Source organism: Corvus hawaiiensis, chromosome 30 (genome assembly GCF_020740725.1).
Source record: "Corvus hawaiiensis isolate bCorHaw1 chromosome 30, bCorHaw1.pri.cur, whole genome shotgun sequence".
Taxonomy (NCBI): Eukaryota; Metazoa; Chordata; class Aves; order Passeriformes; family Corvidae; genus Corvus; species Corvus hawaiiensis.
Genome location: NC_063242.1, coordinates 18,653,203 through 18,674,291, shown reverse-complemented (window position 1 = coordinate 18,674,291; position 21,089 = coordinate 18,653,203). Strand labels below are relative to the sequence as shown.

Sequence of the window (21,089 nt, the reverse complement as noted above, 5' to 3'; positions counted from 1 at the left end):
TGGAAGGAATTCACAAGCATCATCAAGTTCAACTCCTGCCCCTGCACAGGACAGCCTCAAGATTTGCACCAGGTGCCTGAGATCATTGTCCAAAAGCTTCTTGAACTCTGGCAGGCTTGGTGCTGTGATCACATCCCTGGGGAGCTTGTTCCAACAGGCCTAATGTTGGCATTCAGAAGGAACTACTAAAAAAAAAAATCAGTGTTAAAGAATTCATTCCATATAGTTCCATTTATGAAGTAAGTTCATGATTATCAGTAAAATGTTTTGTTTCGTATTTTAAACAGTGGTCAAAGTAAAAAGTAATAAATGGTACAATTCCAATGAGTTGCTGTCCAACCAACTTGATCAAATACAAAAAAGCCCTAAAATCTGTTTATTCAACTGAAACAAAACTAGAAATAATTATTTGTTGAAGTACTATGTACTACAAAGAGGCACCCTACAGGTCTCAGTGGGTTGGAATCTCCAAGACAGCAGTCCAAAGTTAATTAAAATTTAGCCATGCAAAAATGAGCTCTAAAATATTAAATATTTATAGAGGTGCATTGCTATCACATAGCCTAATGAAATCCAACATACTTCCCAATCTTTAAAGGAATTAATGAAGAATAATAAAACACCTCCCAAAACAAACCCTCAATTTAAGTCATCGCATTTATGAAAAGAAAGCCTTACTGATTCCCAGGCTAAATTATTAATCCTATTTATCTTCTATTATCCATCATCTGTATTTGCAATTCCACACAAGACAAATTACCAATGTGTCCTTGGATAGCTTTAAAGGTCCAGATGCCTGCACATATTTTCACAGCTTTGATTCTGTCTTTGTTGATATTCAATTCTGGGCCAAAGACAGCTTAATATTTAAAATCGTTTAATGGCAAAATCCATAGAATTGTAGAATTTTATACAGAATTTTTTAATAGAAAATTATAGAATTTTTATCTTACTTTCATTTAAATAAAGGTAGACAGGTACAGGTATTGTTCTCATTTACTGTTTTTCACACAACATTTTCAGGATAGTTTGATTTGCTGATCATCTTAAAGTGTTTTCAGGTATATTTACTCCATCTTTTACACATCACATAAAATAAAAAAAAGCAGGTTTTCATCTCTCTGATGGAACTTATCTTCTCCACACCACTTAAACCTCCCAAATTTGTTAGTTAGGCAAAAATTTTCTCTGCAGCTAAACAAAGTGCAAAGAAATGACCAGTAGTTTGATCATGCTAAAAAAGGAGAGGAGGTACTGGTTGATCATGATTTTTTAAAACTTTAACACATTTTTAGGTGATCAGAGATATAATGATGAGGGAGTTTTTTTCTTTGTTTCCCTTTGTCTTATTACTTCAATAGAAATTAAAAAATAAATTACACTTTTGGTTCCAACTAAGGATACTGGTCAAACAAAACTAGAAATAAAACTTAATTCTCTAAAACCTGAAATCCCCCCCACAGAGAAGTTTAAAAGGTGATGGAAAGAAACCCCACTTCCTGTGTTCAAACCCTCAAAACTCAACACACAACTCTAGTTTCATTGTGGATGCCATTGGGGGCAGAGAAACCAATTCATAAAATGCTGAATCTGGGAAAAAAAAAATTCATCTCCCTTTCATTCATTCTACAGTTAAAATACATGAACACAAAGTATTCTGGCCACCTCTCATAGAGTCCATTTCAGATCATGGAAAAAACTGAGCTGTAACTGCTCTTCTTGTCTCATTTAAAAGGACACAAGCATTTTCTTACACATGCTAGTCATATTTTAAATCTCCTTCAAAGCTTATGCCAGTGTATTTCAGTAAGAATAAGTAACCAATTTGAAAAAAAAAATTTGTACAGTGGAACTATTGTTTTGAACAAAGTTTTTTAGTAACATCGGTATGTTTGTGAAATGCAAAAACATTGCCCTCAGCTGAAATTAGAAAAAACACTGTACTTGTGGTTCAGCAGATCTGATCCACCATTATGTTGTGCATCTTTAGTATCTAAAGAAAAAATTGTTTGTTTTTCTCAATCCAAATTGCTTCAGAATTTTACTTCTCCTTTGTCTCTCAGGTAAACTATAAACTTCACCTTTGCATACGGGGTTCACACAGCTTTTTGGGTGTGAGAGTTTCTTTTTCTCAGTAAAACATTCTGCTTTTTATTACCTGGAGGCTTTTTGACTATTTCCTTACTGCAGCACAATTTCTGAAATGAACTCTGTCAAAAATATACATATCAATAAACATACAAAATTAAGAATGCCTTGTTCTAACAGAACATACTCTTAGAAAGTTATAGAAGCAACGAAACAATTAAAGCTATAAAGACATGCAAGATGCTGGATCACAGAAAACTATTTCACTCTTATTCTGTACTGTAACACTGTTTAATTCTTTTTCCAAAAAAAGCTACTTTGATTTTTTTGGCAGCCATACGTGTTCACTATAGAAGAGAGATTTCCAGAAATATTTTTGAACTACATATCCCTCTTTTTTTTTTTAACAAAGGTAATGACTTCATGTGAAAAGCCACATATAACAACATGATTTCTGCCTACACTGCAGTTTAATGCAGAATGTCTACATAAACTTATGTTGCCAAAAACCAGTCCAACAGTACAGAACTAGACAAACTAGACAAAGACAAATATACAGGGGGGAAAAAAAAGGAATAAATAAATGTGGTTTATTTACTGTGTTCTTTGATGGCTCCCAAGCAGTATCTACCTTGCCCACATCTTGCATGTCTTGGAGCTGGCGGAGCTGTGACAGGGTGTGGTGTCTCAGGGCTTCATGCAGGGGAGTATCCCCATCTTTATCCTGAATATCCAATTTAGCACCTGCACGGACTAGGAGCTGAAAAGAGAGAGAATCGAAATTTAAAAAAAAAAACAAACCTCCCATTTAGAATTAATTTCAGAAAACTATGGTTTAGGGTTTTCTAGGAGGTTCAAAAGGGCCACTCTTATCTTGCTACAATTCACAGTTGCATTTATTTAAATTTCTTTTCCATACCTGGAGCTCAGCCCTCAACCAAAACATTTATCTGTCTCAAATATCAAGCTTATTTCAGCAGAAGCCTAATGCTTGCCTGTCCTCTCAGCGCTACAAAAGACACAATTTTAGAGGATTCTTTCTACTTTCTTAGACTTTAATTCTTGTAAGGCAGCCTACAAACAATGTAATGTATTACAGCAATATGTGCAATACTTTAGACAGGTATATATTCCTTACTGTTAGGTTTCAATGACCTCAAAAATCCCTACTTTCATACCATGCTAAGCTTTACAACTTAATTTACAGTGTCTTCACATTAGTGAAGCAGTTAAGCACGTACTACAGTGTACCCTAATTCAGCAGAAGACATAAAAACCAATGACACTATTAAAAACTCTCTCAGAACACTTTGGAAAGCAATGAACTGTAAGACTCGTCTCTAAGGCTAATCTTAGACACCCATTCCTGGTCACATGACACAAAACAAGCACAAGGCTGCACAGGTCCTCCTATTCCTATGGCCTTTGCATACAGCCTTTCCATAATTCAATCCACCAGAACTTTCTTAAATACGCTGTTAGACAAAAATCAACACATGCTGACAAAGAAATACCAACTGCCCCTAAAAATCAAACCTTGTCACTGTCACCATTCAGAAACCTGTAGGCAGCAGCTGAGGTTTTAACTTTAGTTTTTGAGATTTTGCTACTCTGCAAAATTGGGATTAACAGTAGAGACAAAAGGCATAATCTAAAAACAAGAATACATTAAGAGGGATCTCCATCTTTGGAACCCACATGCTGGCAAGGAGATCAGCTTCTCAGAATCAAAGCATCTCAGACTTTAGAACAGGCTAAAAGGAAAATAGCTTAAAAGGAATTCAAAGCCTAATTTTCAAGAAGTATGTGCCTCCAATCATTTGCAGCTTATCATTTTCCCCAACCTTTTCTTCCACAACTGAAACCAAGAAAACAAGCTAATAGCTGAGACAGTCTAGTCTCAACTTCTTACACTCTCTAAATGGATTTACTCTGGTCCAGTTTCTTTTCTCATATTCGTATCTTGTGTCTGCCACTAGCTATTTACTGCTTAGAGTTTCTCCTGGAATCCCTGACTGCCATAGAACTTGAGAGTCTTTGCAGAAGTTTAAAAAGAAGTAATTTTTTAAAAGGCAACCTTTGTCATCACCACCCTTTGTCATGGCAGCAGGGCTTTTAAAAGAACCCTGCTACCTTTGACCACTATTCCACAAATGCCTGAGGGTACAAACCCAGCCCTGGAAGGTATCCAGTAGGAATTAATTTTGAAATACGGAGCCAACATGTTCTTTGCATGGCTGCATGAGCTATTTTAGGACTCCTTAAAGTTAATCCAGCTCTGAAAAACGGATACGGGGTCATTCACTTAAACATTCTCAGATATAAGCATGTCAGTCCAATGCACATGCTAGTTCTACATGCCTACCTTCCTGCTCATCTGCTACATTAATGTTGTATTCCCAGGTACTCTGTCTGTTCCAGAAGGGCACAAGAGTTCACCAAATAGCTGCCAAATAGCTTGCAGGATGCAAGTGGCACTGACTCTAGGAAACCATTCTTCTGGTAGCAAGCAGTTCCAGATATAGGGCCATATCACATGTTTCACTGTAATGGGATCACACCCATCAGCCCTCGGAGAGGGGGAAACCTTTATGGTAAAATAACGCTTAACAGAATACAGGTCTGCCTAGGGGGAACAATTCTCTGTAGGCCTGAATAAGAGACAGTTTTTCATACTAGATGACTCTACAAAGACAAAAAATTTACGCCAAAGGCCAAGGCAAGGTTGATGTACACACTCTGAGAGCAGTGAGTGCTCTCTCTGAGCCTCAAAAGCCCACAGCAGCAAGGCGAACACTCAGTCACATAGGTCCTGTATGACAGTGCACACAGGCCAGAAACGACAAGCTATGCCAGACTCCCATTTCCTGCGCTAGTAACAAAGCTTTGTTAAGTTGAAGTATTAACTTTTGCAACGATGGAAGCAAAAAAACCAGGATAGCAGCCCTTTCACCAATAAGGTACTACTGTTACCACTTATAGCTCTCCCAAGCTAAGAGCAGGGAATGTTTAACACTCAGAGACTGAAAACTAGTTAAGGTCATAAAAAAGATGTTTTGTGTTACAATCTGCAAAAGTTATGAGCAAGAATAATTACTCATACAGCAAGAGGCACCAGAAATGCTATTTGAAGGTCCCTTTACAGCACCACAAGATTCAGACAAGTAACAGCAGAACACATTCTTCCTTATTCAACAAGAAGGGATGCTGGAATTGGCAACCACGTAGAGGAAACCATAATGTACATGTACAAAAATTCAGCACTCCTGAAGTGTCATTCATATTGCTGACTGACCTTCTGTGCAAGTTGGCAGGCTTCTGAACTAAACAAAATACATCAAACAAACATGCAGTGACTACATGTTGTCAAATAATTTTTAAATGTTCATGAAGTATCCATATTTTAACAGCTGCCATCAGCTTTAGTCAAATGCCATTAACCATATGGCTTACTGCAAATAAGATACTTACCCTAACAATTTGTGTATGCTGTCGTTCAACAGCAAGATGCAGAGCAGTTTGCTGGTTAACATTCTGGATATCCAGGTTAGCATTGCCCTGCAAGATATTCAAAGCATTAGAGCATTACCATCCCAGCAATTCATCTACAGGCAAGGCAGTCCATTAGGACACTGACTATGACCCTGAATATGATTTCTAGTTAGGGGAGTTGAGAACAGAAGTGATTAAATACTTTAATTATTCACTGTACAGATGTTAATCTGTTGAATGAAACTAGGTATCAAATTTTTCAGTCCCTCTGCACCACTAGGCCGTTGTAACAATCTCAAAGGCAAGCTTGACCTTTGGAGCTCAACACATCCTTCCCTGCTCCACTGCTTCTGCATTGCAACTGCAGGCGTAAAGCAGCCAACTATATTCATATCAGATGGTTAACCAAAGCATGACATTTAAATCCCCCTGAGAAAAGAGTCCTACCTGATGCACCAAAAGTTCAGCCACTTCCACATGATTATTGAGAGCTGCCAGATGTAAGGCAGTGTAACCATCATCCTTTTTCTCGTCAACAATCCACGGTCGTGGTAACTTGGACAACAACACACGCATTGCACTGAAAAAAACATGCAGAGATGGCACAAACACTCCTACAATGTATGCTGAATGACAACAGCAGAACAATATTAATTCTCAGAACTATGTAGCAGTAGCTAAAATAACCCTAATATTTTTTAAAGTGAGTGAAAAGCTATACCAACAGTTTCAAAGCACAGTAATTTCATGTTCACTTCCTTCTAGTTAAAGAGTACAAACAAACCACACAATGCCTGGAACAGTGTGAGGATCAGGTTTGTTTTATAAAAGAGTGCTATCTAGCAGTAAAAATTACCTTGAGGAAGTATTCGAACAAATTCTGAAACACAGACAAAAGGATTTTCTTCCTCAAAATCTTTATAGTGTCCTTTACTTAAGTATTTAATGACCAAGTTCCACTACATTAGATTTCTTTAAAATCATCAGTTTATAAACTGATGCCATGGGCTGTAACAGTTAAAACTCGGTTTCTGAGAAAAAAAAAAAATGGAGTGAGATCTCTTAAGCACAGACAAAATAAATGCTGAAACTGTGAAGTGAGTACTAGTGGGATATTTTCTTAACATATAATGGTTGAGTATAACATACCATGGCAGTGTCTGGTAGTCAGGGGGTAGGGCGGGGAAAAGCAACTAGATTACTGCAAGTATTAATGAGGACCAAAATCAATGAAGTCCAAAGACTGAAGTGTTAAGGGTATTAACAACACAATGCTAGATTGAGCAATATGTTTATCTTGTATTCTCTGAGGAAGAGTTTTCTTCAGCCTACATGTCTTCACTTAGCTTTTGGAATACATAAGTTACCAAACTTAAATCCCTTATTGTCTTATCTTTATAAACAGCATATGCAGCTCCCTTATGACAGTTTCTTAAAGACAAACAGAAAACCAGAAACTGCTACAATCTTGTGCCAAGAAACCTCTTCTGTCATCTGATGTTTTCAGAGTGTTGAAGGAACATGCTATCTACAGGAGAAACAGAGCTGCTGCACAAAATTCAAACTTTTAAAACCCAAGTAATAGTTGCTAATGCAAGTGGAACCACTTAGTCACACAGTGCCTTGCAAGGCAGATAATGTATGTGAATTAAACAGCTCTTCATTAGACCTCTGGTATCAAAAACGTGGGATCTCAATAATCCTCAGAAATAGCCTCATAAATTGAACCTCTCAGCTTTTGCTTAAAAATACTCACAACAGGTATGAATGACTGCCCTGTCAAGTAATAACTGAGCTCCCAGCTCATTCCAATCATCTGTCACCTTGAACATCCACACTGAGGTGAAGCACTATTCACTCCTAAGCTGTTTTTTTAGAGCAAGCCAATGCATTTCCTATTAAAAAGCCCCTAAAAGCTGTGTCTGGGCACAGCTCACCCTAACAAGCCCTCCTGGAAAGCAGAAAAAAGTCTGTGAGGTAGATTACTGTACCAGTAAGGAAGTGCACTCCTTCCTACACACTGTTCAGACGCTCCCATAAGAGACCCTGCTTATTACGTATCTCCAAGTTCTCCTGCTACTGCGTACACAACATAACCCTTGGTTTCACACTTAAGATGCAGCTGCCAGGATGGTGTATTAAGTGACACTTTTTCCCCGCCCACAATCAGAGTGTCTAAAGGAACCACAAATAACCAACTGCACCTTCAGGCCACAGGATCATAAAAACCCACAGGAAACCAACTGCTTTGTGGAGCATCCACAGCCAGGCTGCTCTGGATGTTTGTCCTCCTCAGAGTGGACAGAAGACAATCTCAGCCTCTTAGGATTTTTTTGTTTTCCTGGCAGAAAGCTTCTCACTTCCTCACAGTCCAAATCACTTTAAACACAACAATTTAAGACAACAACACTTAACAGATTGTACATTGCTCATTGTGAGCCATTGCTCAGCTTCTATTCATAACGCCTTCTACAGCTCTCTCACATGCTAGGAAGAAAAGACTAGAATACTTCAGAAAAAACCAAACAATGGCAACATTAATTCTTTGAGAGATTCACTTACGCAGGATTTTTCAAAATTAAGGATATAATTTAGTAAAACTCAAGTTACCAAAGCTTTATGAAACGTGGCAAAATAAACTAATACCAGTTGCACTGATAAACATAGTCTATTTTGTAATGAAATGACACCATATTTTCAAATGCTGGCACCGTCAGAACTGTGTTTAGCTGCTTTAGGCAGGGAGCAAGTCTGAAGCACTGTGGTTTGCTTGGTAGCTGGACTGTATCTGGGCACACCACCACACCAGCTCTTCAGAATGCTGGGCTGATAAAAAGCACACAGTACCAACCAGCAGCACAACAAGCCTTCTACAGTGGCTTCCCACAGGGCATCATGTCATGTAAGCTCTTTATCTTCACCTGCCAGGCTCAGCGCCTCTAAAGACCCCATAAAGCTCTAGGGTATCTACTGTGGATAGTCTAAAAAACACAATAAAAAATTCCTGAAAATTCCCTGTGACTGACAGAAGCAATATGACTACTGTGAGTGACCAGGAAAAGGTGGAGCAACAATAACCTAATTAAAAAAAACCAAGAATTTTTTCTTAAAACTGCAACTACAACTTGAGGAACACTGTGGAAGGGCATCAACACTATACTCTAATTACAGCCAGCTTCTCCCCAAAGTAGCTCTAGTCACTAAACAAGAAACTGTCCTAACCAACTCAATGATATTTTATATCTTTTTCTTCAGTAAGAAAATAAGAAAATTGCCAACTCCACAGAGAAATAAAATTTAAAGTACATTGACACACTTTATCAGATGCCTCGATAAGTAAATGTACTTCAGAAATACTACTGACATTTCTTTAACACATCTCATCTTTGAAACAAAAAAAAGAAACCAATCAACTCAGTATTTCATATGCTGTGAAGAAAAATCACTCATCTTAATGTTTGTGTGAGTGTTATCCTTACCATATCCTCTTTCAAATCTTTAGTTTGCTGTCTTATATTTGAAAAATTTTTATCTGAAGTTTGACTGAAAAATATTTGGAGGTATCTTGCTTTCAGAGAAATGAGAAGCCTGCTGCATTTTTGGATGCTTTTAAGATGCATTGGTCTTACTGGAAAAAACAGAAGGACCACCAAAACAAATAAATGGGTTCTGTGTGGAATGGATTTTTATCTTACTGTTCACAGCAAATCATCAAAGGGTCAGGAACCAATACTGAGTTGTTTCTGTTTATTCAGAAAAAGACTCTCTCTCTCTTCCAGACCATGCTATATTACTGGACAGCAGGATAGAAGGACTGTTTCATGGAATGACACCTTAAAATTCTGCAAGATATTAATATGCTACAATGGTAAATTCAGCTCAGTGGCTGCATCCTCCTCCTCATTAGATGAGAGGTAGTTTCTTTCAATTTTTGCAGGATTTTCTCGAGCTGCTGCCAAAATTTTGACAGCTAAGTGGCTACCATTCAGAGCAGCACTCACTGGAACAGGCATACATTGCATCATAAACAGTCATATTAGTGAATTGATGTTGCCAATTACACAGTAATTCTTGATTCACTCTTCCCCATGAAGTATAGAAGAAGCTGGGTTGTACTGCTCTGTTTTTATGACCACAACATAGATGTGAAAACTTGCTTTTATCTTGTATACATTAAACAGTCCACAGACTGCTTTCACTGTAGTTGTATTGAAAAGATCAAGAAATCAGCAAATATATTAGCAACCCTGATCATGAAAGCAGCTAAAGGAAACTTTTCAAACTATCACCTTCAGTGTATTCAACTGTAATAGATTACTGAGGAGCTGCAAAGATTATTGATGAAATGCTTAAAACTCTTCACTGAAACCCTGAACTTATGCCATCACTATGCTGTTTGTATATTATTGCTAAAGAATCACCAATAAAAAAATTTTGTAACAGGTAAGCTTTGGTATTTGCTGGTATGCATTATTTTCACCTTAGCAGGAAGCTCATAAAGATTTTGGGCCTTTTTAGCTGGATGACCATTTTCAACTTCTGAAAATTTCTAATGGAACAACAAAAGAAAAACTTCAGTGAGAATTTTTGAGGGAGTTATCTGCAAAGCTTTAATAGGGATGAGTAAACTATTACTTCTTTTCTAGGAGCTAAACATGTGCTCAGTCAAAAAGGAACAAGAAAGCTCATGTGTATATAGGGGGCTGAGATTGAGGTATCTGTTGCTTTCCCAGGCACAGCTGTTGGGGGTATAATGATTTACACTGCCCAACATAATTCATCCCCATGAAATGACAGTCCAGACTCTAAGAGTTACAAGTGATTTGGTAGAAGGAAAATCCATTAATATGGTGCTACATTTAATTTGAGATGTAGAAGAGTAACAGCAAATGCTGCTGTTGCGTGCATCTTTATTTGACCTTGCCACACGAATAATACTTTTTTTTTCTTTTTAAATTCAAGTTTTAAGAGAGTCTGGAACCACAGCATAACATATATAGGATCATAGAACTGTTTGGGTTGGAAGAGACCTTACAGATCATCTCATTCCAACCACCTTGCCATGGAAATTCAGCAGTATGAATTGTGTATTTGCAACATAAGATACCTCACAGATGTGAACAATACACTAATTCACTTTTAGCCAAACAGAGCACTTGTTTCAACACCAGTTACTGACATTAGACATACAAAAAAGAAAATTATTCTTATGATGAAAAGTTAGTATACAGTAAATTATTCATTACCAACCTACAGATAAAATGTTGGGGTTTATGCAGTACTTTGCTTACAGAATTTTTACAGATGCTCATCAGCACTATCTGAGAATGCAACATACAATAACGGGTTTATTTGGAAAATCTACAAGATAAAAGTACTTGTAAACAAGATGGAGCTTGCACCTCATTGTATAAAAACAATTCCAGATTTAGCAGTCTCAACTGCAAAGGCATCCTTACACCCTGTTTAAAAAATACATGAACAAAAACTAGAGAAGATTCTCTGCCACCAAATGCAATATGACTGCAAAATGAGGTAAATGAAGAAGGCTGAGGGTTTGTGGGATAGTGGTGGGGTGGGTTTGTTTGTTTGGCCTATCAGGGTTTGTTTGTTAAGGTTTTTCAAAAACAGGTATTTAGGCAGAAAAAATTAGAAAAGCTACTTCACAATCTGCATAAGCACATTTAACTGAAGTTGCTACTGAAAGACACAACCCCACTTTTCTCCCTGCACTTCAGTTCCTGCATTATGTTGGCTCTACAGACACATCATTTTCTAGCAAGTGAAACAACCTGCCAGATTCCTGATTTGGCAAGTTTGCTTTCAGACAGATCAATGAGATAATCCAACCCACCCCGCAACTTCATGATCACTAAAAGCAAAAGCAGTAAGGAAATGACAAAGCCAGAGCTGCGGGGAGGGCAGACCGCCCTTTCCAGAAGCAAAGTCTTAGATCAGCATAAACTTATCAGCAATCCTATCACCAGAGGTTGTAATGATTCACTGCACTTTCTATTACAGGTTTTTCTACTTTTGTGCTGTTCTCCTCCCTCAGCTCAGGTTTCCACTGTCTCAGTGTGACATGGTTTCATAATATATTTTACAGTAATCCTGGCTTGAAGTATCTTCCACACACACACCACCTCCCACCTCCACATACTCCTCTCCAGACTCCCAACCCTGGCTCAGCTAAACCCGTTCACCTGCCTCCTGTTAGAGCCTCAAACAGTTGAAGGAACAGTTCAGATTTAAGGACAGCTTCCATAGCAAAGTCTTCTTTTAAGACTGTGTAGTCTGACATGCATTTTACAGCACAACAGAAGCAAAACTACTTTTAACTAAATCCCTTTTTTGTCCTCTTGACTACCATCTCTGCTCAAAAAAACCTCCACCAAAAAGTGGTCCTAACACAGCATCTGAAAGGTCATCCCCTTCTGCTGGATGATTTCTCATATGGAATAGTACTCCAAGCCTGCTCACTGTGAAGCCAAAGAAACATTTGTACCAACATAGTGCAAGAAGTAACACAGGAGCAGGACAGTGCTATTTTTGGCAACCATACGATCCTAAGTGCACGTCAGCACACAACTTCAAGCCAAATCAGCTCCCTGATCTGATTCACACCATACTCACTGTGCAGTACAGAGAGAACCACTGGAAGAATGAAGAAGGAAGTATCCATCTCTTGGGAACAAGCAACAGGAAGAGATTAATACCTTAGACTGGTATTACTGAGCACACTGTACCTTGAAATTAAGAGTTTAATATTTCATATCTGACCAATGGCCTAGTTAGCACAAGTTTAAGTAGGCAGGCTGTTTCCATTTTTTTTGCTTCTCAGATTTTCAAGCATCTCTTGGTTTTGAAAAATCAATTTCAATATATACGTAACCAAAGAAGCAGTGAGGTATATACATTTACACAGAATTCACAAAAATGTATTGCACAATGACTTCGTCTTCAGTGTATAATTATGAAATCAAAGAGAAAAGAAAAAATCTGACTTTTACCAGAAAGCAACAGAAGTTACAGGGTAAACAGTTACCAAGCACAGGATAAAATCAACATAAAAAGAAGCAGCAAGGGAAGTATAAATCCAAGATACTGGTCTGCTCAGGACTTTGCAATTCACTCTCTACCCTTCAATACTGAAATATGTAACTACTAATTACAGCAATTTAACTGAGATGGTATTTTGATTTAATAAGTTTGTTTAATTTTAGACTGAGGTATTTTCACCTTTTTCATTCTTCATCTTGCTCCCTAGCAAAGATTTTGTCTGCAAAATACAGAGAAAGTCTTGAAGTATTTGGGTTCCTAACTGTTGTATTTAAATGGCTACATTTCGGTTATTCTTTTTCAAAGAAAATATTGCATATCCTTCCCATGAATATGAAAATCCATCTCCATATTTTGAATGTGCAGTTATTAGGCTTGCCACGAGCCAATTTTGTAAACATGAAAGATTAATGCAATGAGTTGTTCCCTTGATTTCTTTTTTTATTCTTTTCTTCTATAATTTTTTTTAAAGAACAGTAGCACCTAATTTACACATGCATTTATTTCCTTTAGATGTTATTTTATGGATAAGCATTACAAACAAAATATTATGGCATTATTAAACATAATGGTATGGAATTATATTAATTTAATAATTAAAGTTTTTTCAAATAACTTCTAACTTGATTTGAATATGTAAATGCAGGGCTACAAATGGGCACAGACTTCTTATTTATAAAATAGCTGTATGATTTGCAGTTGAAAACTTAGATTGAGGCCACTCAGAGCTCGGGTTAATCGACATGTTAGTCACGGCATTTTTCACTGATCAAGAAACCAGGTTACACAACCTGCTGTGGCAGCGCAGGATATTTATTGTTCTATATCTGCATGAAGTCCCTGCCTTGTTACTAGCAGGGCTGCCTTTTATTTTTCCCCTCTTCCACTCCTCCCCCCCCGCCCCAAATGTTTCTAAGTATAGTGACAACCTCATCAGGGTTTACTAGTAGCAGCGCAAGCTCAGTGAAAACCTGGGAAATCTAACTGGAAACACGAGAGAGAGCTTTATTTGGCAGTGCTAAAAAAACCTGGGGACAAATGGCTAAGCGGCGGTGGAAGTGCAGGCTGCACAATCAATAGGCAGAGAGCTGGATAGAGGCTCCCTTTGCTGCCAGATCGACAATCGACAGCTGAGAGACTATTTTTTGCAATGGTTGACTAAATATGGTCAGGGAAGAGAGAGGCACAAGAGAGCCTGTTTGCCTGGGAGTGCATGTTTCAAATGCTTAGCTGCCTATAAAGCCGTAACAGTTTTGCTCGTGCCCTCTAAGTGGGAAATACGGTTGGTGACTTCTGTAGTGTGTGTGCGGGAGCCCTGACCTCGCGAGCAGACTTGACCTCTGAAGATGGAAAGTAGCTTCAACACAGACCTGCCTACAGTTAAGCCTGGAAACATAACCTCAAGCAAGAAAAGATGCAGTGCAATATCTAAGGAACTAGAAGAAACCAATATTTGCCGGGGGAGGGGGGAGACGATCGCTATTTTTTTGGTGCCTTTTTCTCTTTTTTTTTTTTGGAAGCAACTCCAACTTTTGGGGGCTTGGTTTTGGTCTTTTGTTGGGTTTTTATTTTTTCTTTTTGCCTGTGATTATCTTCATCTGACAGTGGGCTAAGTTCACCTTCCCTTGGCTTCCTAGCATCTATCCTTGGAGTCTTAACTCTCAGTCCAGCAGACATAAGGTATAATTTCTATACAACATCATCCATATTTTAGCATTCAAAAGAAAGGAAGAAGGTGCCAATTAGGCACCCATCTTCATGCCTTTTTTTTTTCTTTTAAGTTTTATCTATTTAAGGTGGTGAGGTACTGTATGCACCGACATTCGCCCCCCCTTGCCTCCCCCTCCCATGTAACGAAGAGCTGATTCAGCGAATAGAGTGAGAGAGCACTCAGGATGAGATGGCTGCTGCTGATGTGTCTCTAGGTCATTACCTCTCTTCCAACTGCAAATGCTGCATGATACTAAGCTTACAGGTAACAGAACATCAGGAGACCTGCATTATTCTGCACGTTTAAAGGATGCCTATGACTTTCTGCATGTATATCTTATTTACTAGACTGCTTTTTAAATTGTTATATTAATCCCTCTACTCTGGGAACAGCTTGATTTTGAGTGTGTTAAAGTACCAAGCATTTGTAGTGTAAAGAGGAGATTGAAAGAAAAAAACTGTTAGTCCAAATTCCATAGCAAAAAAAAAAAAAAAAAAAAAAAAAAAGAAACAAAATAAAACCAAATCCCAACTTGCTCAGTAGGCAGAATTCTTTTTAAAGAAGATAAACTAATAAATTGTAATGCCATTAACTGGTTGTTCATTTCAGTGAAATATATTCTTATCTTCCTATGCACAACTAAAAATGTACAAACTTGAAAAAGAGAACCTAATAAACAGTGTGGTAGTGCAATGCTGAGTTCTCAAATAGGTCTAGCCAAAATTTTCAAGGTGCTTTATATCAGACGTACATGAAAACAGCCTACTTAAAAACTAGAATGTGACTGCTGTGATTCTAATGCTGCATTGCTGATTCTCCTTGTACTACTGTGCTAGCTCCTGCTACACTCTGATTTGCTCTCTATCAGCTGCACTAGGTTTTTGTCATGAGCTGCAGAAATTCTTACTTCCTCTGCTCTCAGCTTTCCTTACGACTATTGCGGTTAATTGTTAAGCTTATTTCAAATTTACCTTCTAATGCTACAGAGACAAAGCCTACTCTTTACTGTAACCCAAATCAACTCCTGAAATACATATTAAGCAACCATAAGCTATATTCGACAGTCCCTCAGAAGTCAAAGCTGTACTGCACATCAAGTATTTAACCACTGTTCCAAACCAAGTCGCACAAAATCTTACGAAACAAGGTTAAACCTGGGCTTTGTTTCTGTGAGGTTTTTGTGTTCGGTTTAGGTTAATTTTTTTTTAGTTAATTATTTTAGTTGTCATAAATATTTCAAGGGTGGACAAGACTTTGACTGAAGCAGGTGAGTGCCAGTTTTAAAAACAAGAAAAGCTGCTTGCAGAACTGTTGAATAGGTATTAGCTTTCACATGTGACCTTCGGCCTAACAATCCAAATCCTGTCACAGCAGTTAGAGGTTGTTTTCTTAATTCAATGTCGCCATCTTTACGATAAGCAGGATCACTGGAGACATGTGCTTTTGTGTTTGGGTTGGGTTTTTTTGTGGGGGTTTTTTTGCTGTTGTTTTGCTTTATTTTTTGTTTTGGTTTTTAAACCACTCTGAAATACAGTGTAAATAAGTATAAACCTGCAGAGAGTTTGCAGAATAATGGATGGGATACCAAAAGCATAGAAGTTGGATCTGGGGTAAGAAAATAAGTTTATAACTGCTATTTTAGATCAGTCTATGCTTCCCTTCAGGACACTAGATGCAAACTCTACCCCAGCATGAAAATCCACTAGAAGACCTGGGAGGAAGCTGAAGTTCTCATAGTGGACTACAAACTCTAAGAAAAGACATTGCAAACCTACCAGCGATTCAACTCTACTTAAACATGGTCACTCAGAACAGCAAGAGGCTACAAAAATATGGAAAAGCACTTCTAACATCAGTGCCATCCCAAAACAATGAACTATGCCCAGCTTTAAGACACTATGCAGGTAATTCACATTGCAAAGTTCAGTTAGCATAGTAAGTTTATTTTCTATCATCAGTTAATCAGAACTGTTGTCCTTCCAATGAACTGTCAGCCAGTTTTACTTAATGACAGCAATAAAAAGCAGCAAAATACTTTTCAGGTTCATCTGACAGGCAGTCAAGCAACTCTGTGTGTACCTGCTCAGAGCACATACTTCTTTATGTACCCATATGAACATACAATGCTATGGAATGTAAAGAAGTATGTATTTTTGGCAGGCAAGGAACAACCACTAAGAGGAAACTAAACAGCTGCTGGAAGAAACAGGTTTCCCTCTTGTTTGAATGACATTCATGTGACAAATTGGCTTGCTAAGGGTCAGCTGGTATTGCCAAAATAACTCATACTTGCTAGTAACAAATCACAAAACATTAAATTAAGTGATTATAAATGTGGGTAGGAAGAATTGTTAACAGCTGATAAGCAGAATATTAGCTGCAAACAGAATTCAAAGTAAGGCTGGAAATAAAACCTTGAAATGCACCAATTAAGACTGCAGCATAGCTGCAAAATTCATCATTACCAGTACTCCTCACTTAATAGATTTTAAACTAAACTTAAAAGGCTGGTTATCAAAATGCATCTCATAAAAACAAGCCATTGTTCTAGTAATCACAGCCTGTTCTGCGTACTTCAGATGGTAGTACTTAAATCTGCATCTACCATAGAACGTTTAATCCACAGGTTGCAACTGAGACAAGTATTAAGAGCTAAAGAATTACAGGTGTGATCTAGAGAAAATGATAGCCAAAATAATTGAGCATAACTTCTGCAATTTTGTAAGACTTAAGTTAGAATTTTCTCCAAATCAGCACTTATTATGCTCACTGAGCTCTTCGATACAAAGTGCAGTGTCAGGTTTATGCACAGAAAGTCACAATACAGAGATTTCTAGGCCAGAGTTGCTAGTCAGCGGATTAAAGCTATTGACAGATTCCTAAATGAAAACACAAATGACAACTACAGCCTAAAAGGTAAGTTATCTTAAATACTATTTTCAAATAAGCTGAATTTATTTTAAATCCAAATTTCAGAAAATTGGCCATGGAAAAAAAAGACATTGTAGCATCCAGAAAATTAAAGGAACTACATGAGAAATAGTTCTGCAACAGTTTCAAGTTCTAAAAGCGATATTAATCAAAATATAGTGGTGCATATCATCCCTAAGTAAAGATACTCAACATCAAATTCAGGAACAAGGGAAAAAAATGAGGAAAGAACTCCCCACTCATCAATCCAGCCGTTTCTATTCATGACAGCAGCCTTCTAAAAACAGCTATTAAATACAATATGCCCATGATAAGTAGGCACATTTGGCCCAGATTAAAGATTCTAACTGTATCCCTTTGCTTACTAAAATGTCTGGGAGGAAAAAAAAAAAAAAAACCCAACCAAAACAAACAAGAAAAATAAACAAAGGCAATGCATGATTTTTAGATGGAGAACTTATTTTTAAATACTCCCATAATTCTCAAACAGCTAATAATATATGTAGCCTGATATTTTTAACACCTGAAACTACATATTCATATATATACAAGAAGAAATACTATCTTACCTGCTTAAGAAAGCAAAGTTTCAATATTTGTTTTAAAGCTCTTTCTCTTAGGAGCAGGTATTTCGACACGAAGGCTACAGTATCTTAACGCCTAAATTAAAACCTGGTTTAGAGTGGGATAACAAATCAAATTGCAGTAGCTTTGCGGAATAAAGCAACGCTACTAAACTTGATCATGTTCACAGAAGCAATTGGGTATTACTAACAGTTTCATTGAGGGGTTAATTGCTAAGCACTTTCTTCTTTCCTGAAGAGTTCCTGTGCTCCCCACCAACTGATTTAGCATCCACTGTATGAGACCAATTTTTTAATAGCTTTAATTTATCTGAAAGGTTTTTGGTAACAATTTATCATACTCTGTTCTCCCTTGTATAAAATTGCAACGCTATTCTGACACAAAATGACAGTTCGGAGTGATACAAAAGTTAAAATTATATGTTGACATTGCTTCCTGCTAGTTCATGTTAGCATATCTCTAAGAATACATATCCAGTCACTCTAAAATGTCACATCCATCACTTAGATCAGCTGTTCAATTTTAACCGAGCACACATTGAACTTTGGGCATCTGCTGACACAGTTGTAACTCAAACATTTCAGCTGTGTGACTGACAGGGATAACAGATGCTGACATTATCAAATGCTACACGGCTCTTTTTCCACAGCCGTTTTTTGTCCCGATATGGCCAGTACATGAAACTGTATTGCCATCCAAAAGCACACTTGAGCAGCTGTATCTGTAAAACAGTTCCTCTATAACTGGTAAAAATAGAAACTCATTTTATAGCCATCTTGATGCTTAAGTCCAAGTGACACACCTGCTACATTTCTATTAGGATACATGGTGTTGGGAATATATTTACATAAATCTTCTCACCATCATCAGACTATGCAACAAACAGATGTAGACTATCCTTGACATACTCATTACTAGGGTATGGTTTGAACTAACATTATCCCCTACTTTCCACCGCAGTCAAAGCTCAGAAAGAATTCAGTATGACATAAAAAAGCTATGTGAGCTTGCACAATTGTATTAAAGATCTTAGTTTAGAAGAAATCAGATGCAACCGCAGATAAATCTTTAAAAGCTGTATTTTTTTGGCATTAAAAGTGTTTACATACAGTATCAGGGTAAAAAAAATTAAATCTATCCTGCTATATTATATAATCATTCCTAAAAAGTTAATACTAACCAGAGATATAGCAATGGAATTGAAAGCACTTGACATTTATATTTGTGCTAACCAATTACAGCATAAAAGCAGCTGCAAAAGGGAACCTGCCAGAAAATGAATGGGGGAAGGGAGGGAGGAGGGTGACGAGGAAACTGAAACGTTCTTCCCCAGTAAAGTTTAACGTAAAGAAATAAGGGAGCTCGACATGATTAGAAACTGCAGTCTGAGAATTTCTAATCTAGTCTAAAATTTGATTACACTAGACAGGAAAAAGTTAAAACTGTAACTATGATTTGATTTGAAACTCATCCAAAGATCATCAAGGAAATACTCAAGGACAGAACAAACCTGTACAAGCTTTTCTAGTACACAGTTTTTCATTTTGCCATCTCCAAATTAGTGAAAGAGTTAAAAATTTGCATTGACAAGAAACAAATTGTGTAACATAGAAGAAAGCCACATGTTCTTTGTGCACTGTTCATGTGCTTTAAAATGTGTTACCGAATTATAAGCTTCCTGCACTCCAATGCTTTGCTAAAGCTGGTAAAATGGAACCAAATCACCTCTTCAATGGATTTGGTCCCCTTCAACCAGCTGTAGCTATGCATTGATCACTACAGGATTTCTCATGTTTTTAAAACTGGACAGAAACCTGCTCAGAGCAGTTTCGTAGTCCTCTCCACAGTTCAGCTCAACTTCTAGGCAGCCTGAAGATGGAAGGTAACCAGGAGCATAGCAAATTCTGTATTCCAAAATTTCAAGTCTGTATTTGTAAATAAATAGCTACTGGTGTTTAACATTATGTCCATATGCAGTGAAAATTCATCTCTTACAACATTTATAAAGAAGGCAGGTAAGCAGTGAAATAAACATTTCCCAATGATTTACTGCCTCTTGTATTTTTCCTCAAGTCTGGTGCCCCTTCTAGCAGAACTGATGAAAAAACCCCAAAAACCAAAAGGAAACTATCATGAACAGTACTGGTAGGGCAGGTTTACTTTCTAGCCACCCCTCTCCCCTTGTTTTCATTGCACAAGGGAGGAAACTCCACAGGGCAGGAACTGTATTTGCCATTTTGTATCTGTCAGGTACATTATTTACTATTTAAAGATAATAAAATTGTCACTGACCTCAACAGCTACATGCTGATCTGCCATCTAATTATAGGTCTGCTCATGGAGATTATACTCTTTCTTCAAACCAACTTGAACAAAAGCATTTTCCAAAGCATTTTCTGACATAATACTTAAATAAGAAATTTTAAAAACAGGCTCTCTTTGCACTCAGCTTCAATTAAGCTTAACCTACACTTACTGTCCAAACTGCAAACACAAAAGCAAAAAACCATTTTGACTGGTTTAGAAAATAATTGTACTACTCCCATTACCTCAGAACTTGTCTCTCTGAGGACCTCCATGACAACACAGCCCGTGAGTCCTGCAGACACTTCCTGAAGACAGTCATTAAGACTACATAGAAGTGAGAAACCCCGCCTCTCAATTAAACTGCCACAATTAGAAATTTCACTGCCAACCCATTCAAACGATCCGCAAATCTAAAAACAAATGGAGATCTAAATAATAAGAAAACCATGGGGAAAAATTACAATTCTATTTTAAACCACAATCTCCTACTTGCCAGTTTATGAACATAAAGATGACATACTCCTTGCTACTGGAGAGCAATACATGAAATCTACATTTTACTCCAGGACTTTAATTTTTTGATTTGAAGTCCAGCAGAATTTACTGCTCTGAAGAACTAATCATACACATGTGTGAAGTCAGGTCAGCTCCAAGAGCAGCCTCTATTTAAGATGCTAGCTGCAGAGTGAATAAAGCTCTCTTCACAAGATACAATGCAAATCTAAAACTAACTGGGGCAACGGATATAAAATACACCTACACTTCACAGTCATGTCTTCAGCTCAAAAATCTGAAGTCACAGGTATACGAATAGATCAAACACAAGCAAGAGATGATAACATGGCAAAAATAACCAATCTGTACAGTATTTTCAAATTTTACTCCCCTTTTTTCTGTCTGAAAAAAATCTGATTAA

The 21,089-nt window shown here is 37.4% G+C and overlaps 1 protein-coding gene and 1 long non-coding RNA gene across 4 annotated transcripts in view; one reads left to right on the top strand and one right to left on the bottom strand.

Annotated features, from left to right (window-relative positions):
• The window catches only part of MIB1 (MIB E3 ubiquitin protein ligase 1), a 78,445-nt gene that overhangs the window by 19,944 nt on the left and 37,412 nt on the right, over positions 1 to 21,089 (bottom strand). For 2 of the 3 annotated variants that reach the window (XM_048289302.1, XM_048289303.1), the window contains exons 13-15: positions 6,028 to 6,160; positions 5,560 to 5,646; positions 2,687 to 2,848 (exon numbers count right to left, since the gene is read on the bottom strand). In XM_048289302.1, coding sequence (XP_048145259.1) covers positions 2,687 to 2,848; positions 5,560 to 5,646; positions 6,028 to 6,160 — 382 coding nt within the window. The remainder of the gene's footprint in view (positions 1 to 2,686; positions 2,849 to 5,559; positions 5,647 to 6,027; positions 6,161 to 21,089) is intronic. The other variant, XM_048289304.1, reaches the window with a different exon arrangement.
• On the top strand, positions 13,813 to 19,911 carry LOC125318502. Its single transcript, XR_007200398.1, has 2 exons — positions 13,813 to 14,614; positions 16,015 to 19,911. It is a non-coding gene; the product is annotated as an uncharacterized LOC125318502 (long non-coding RNA).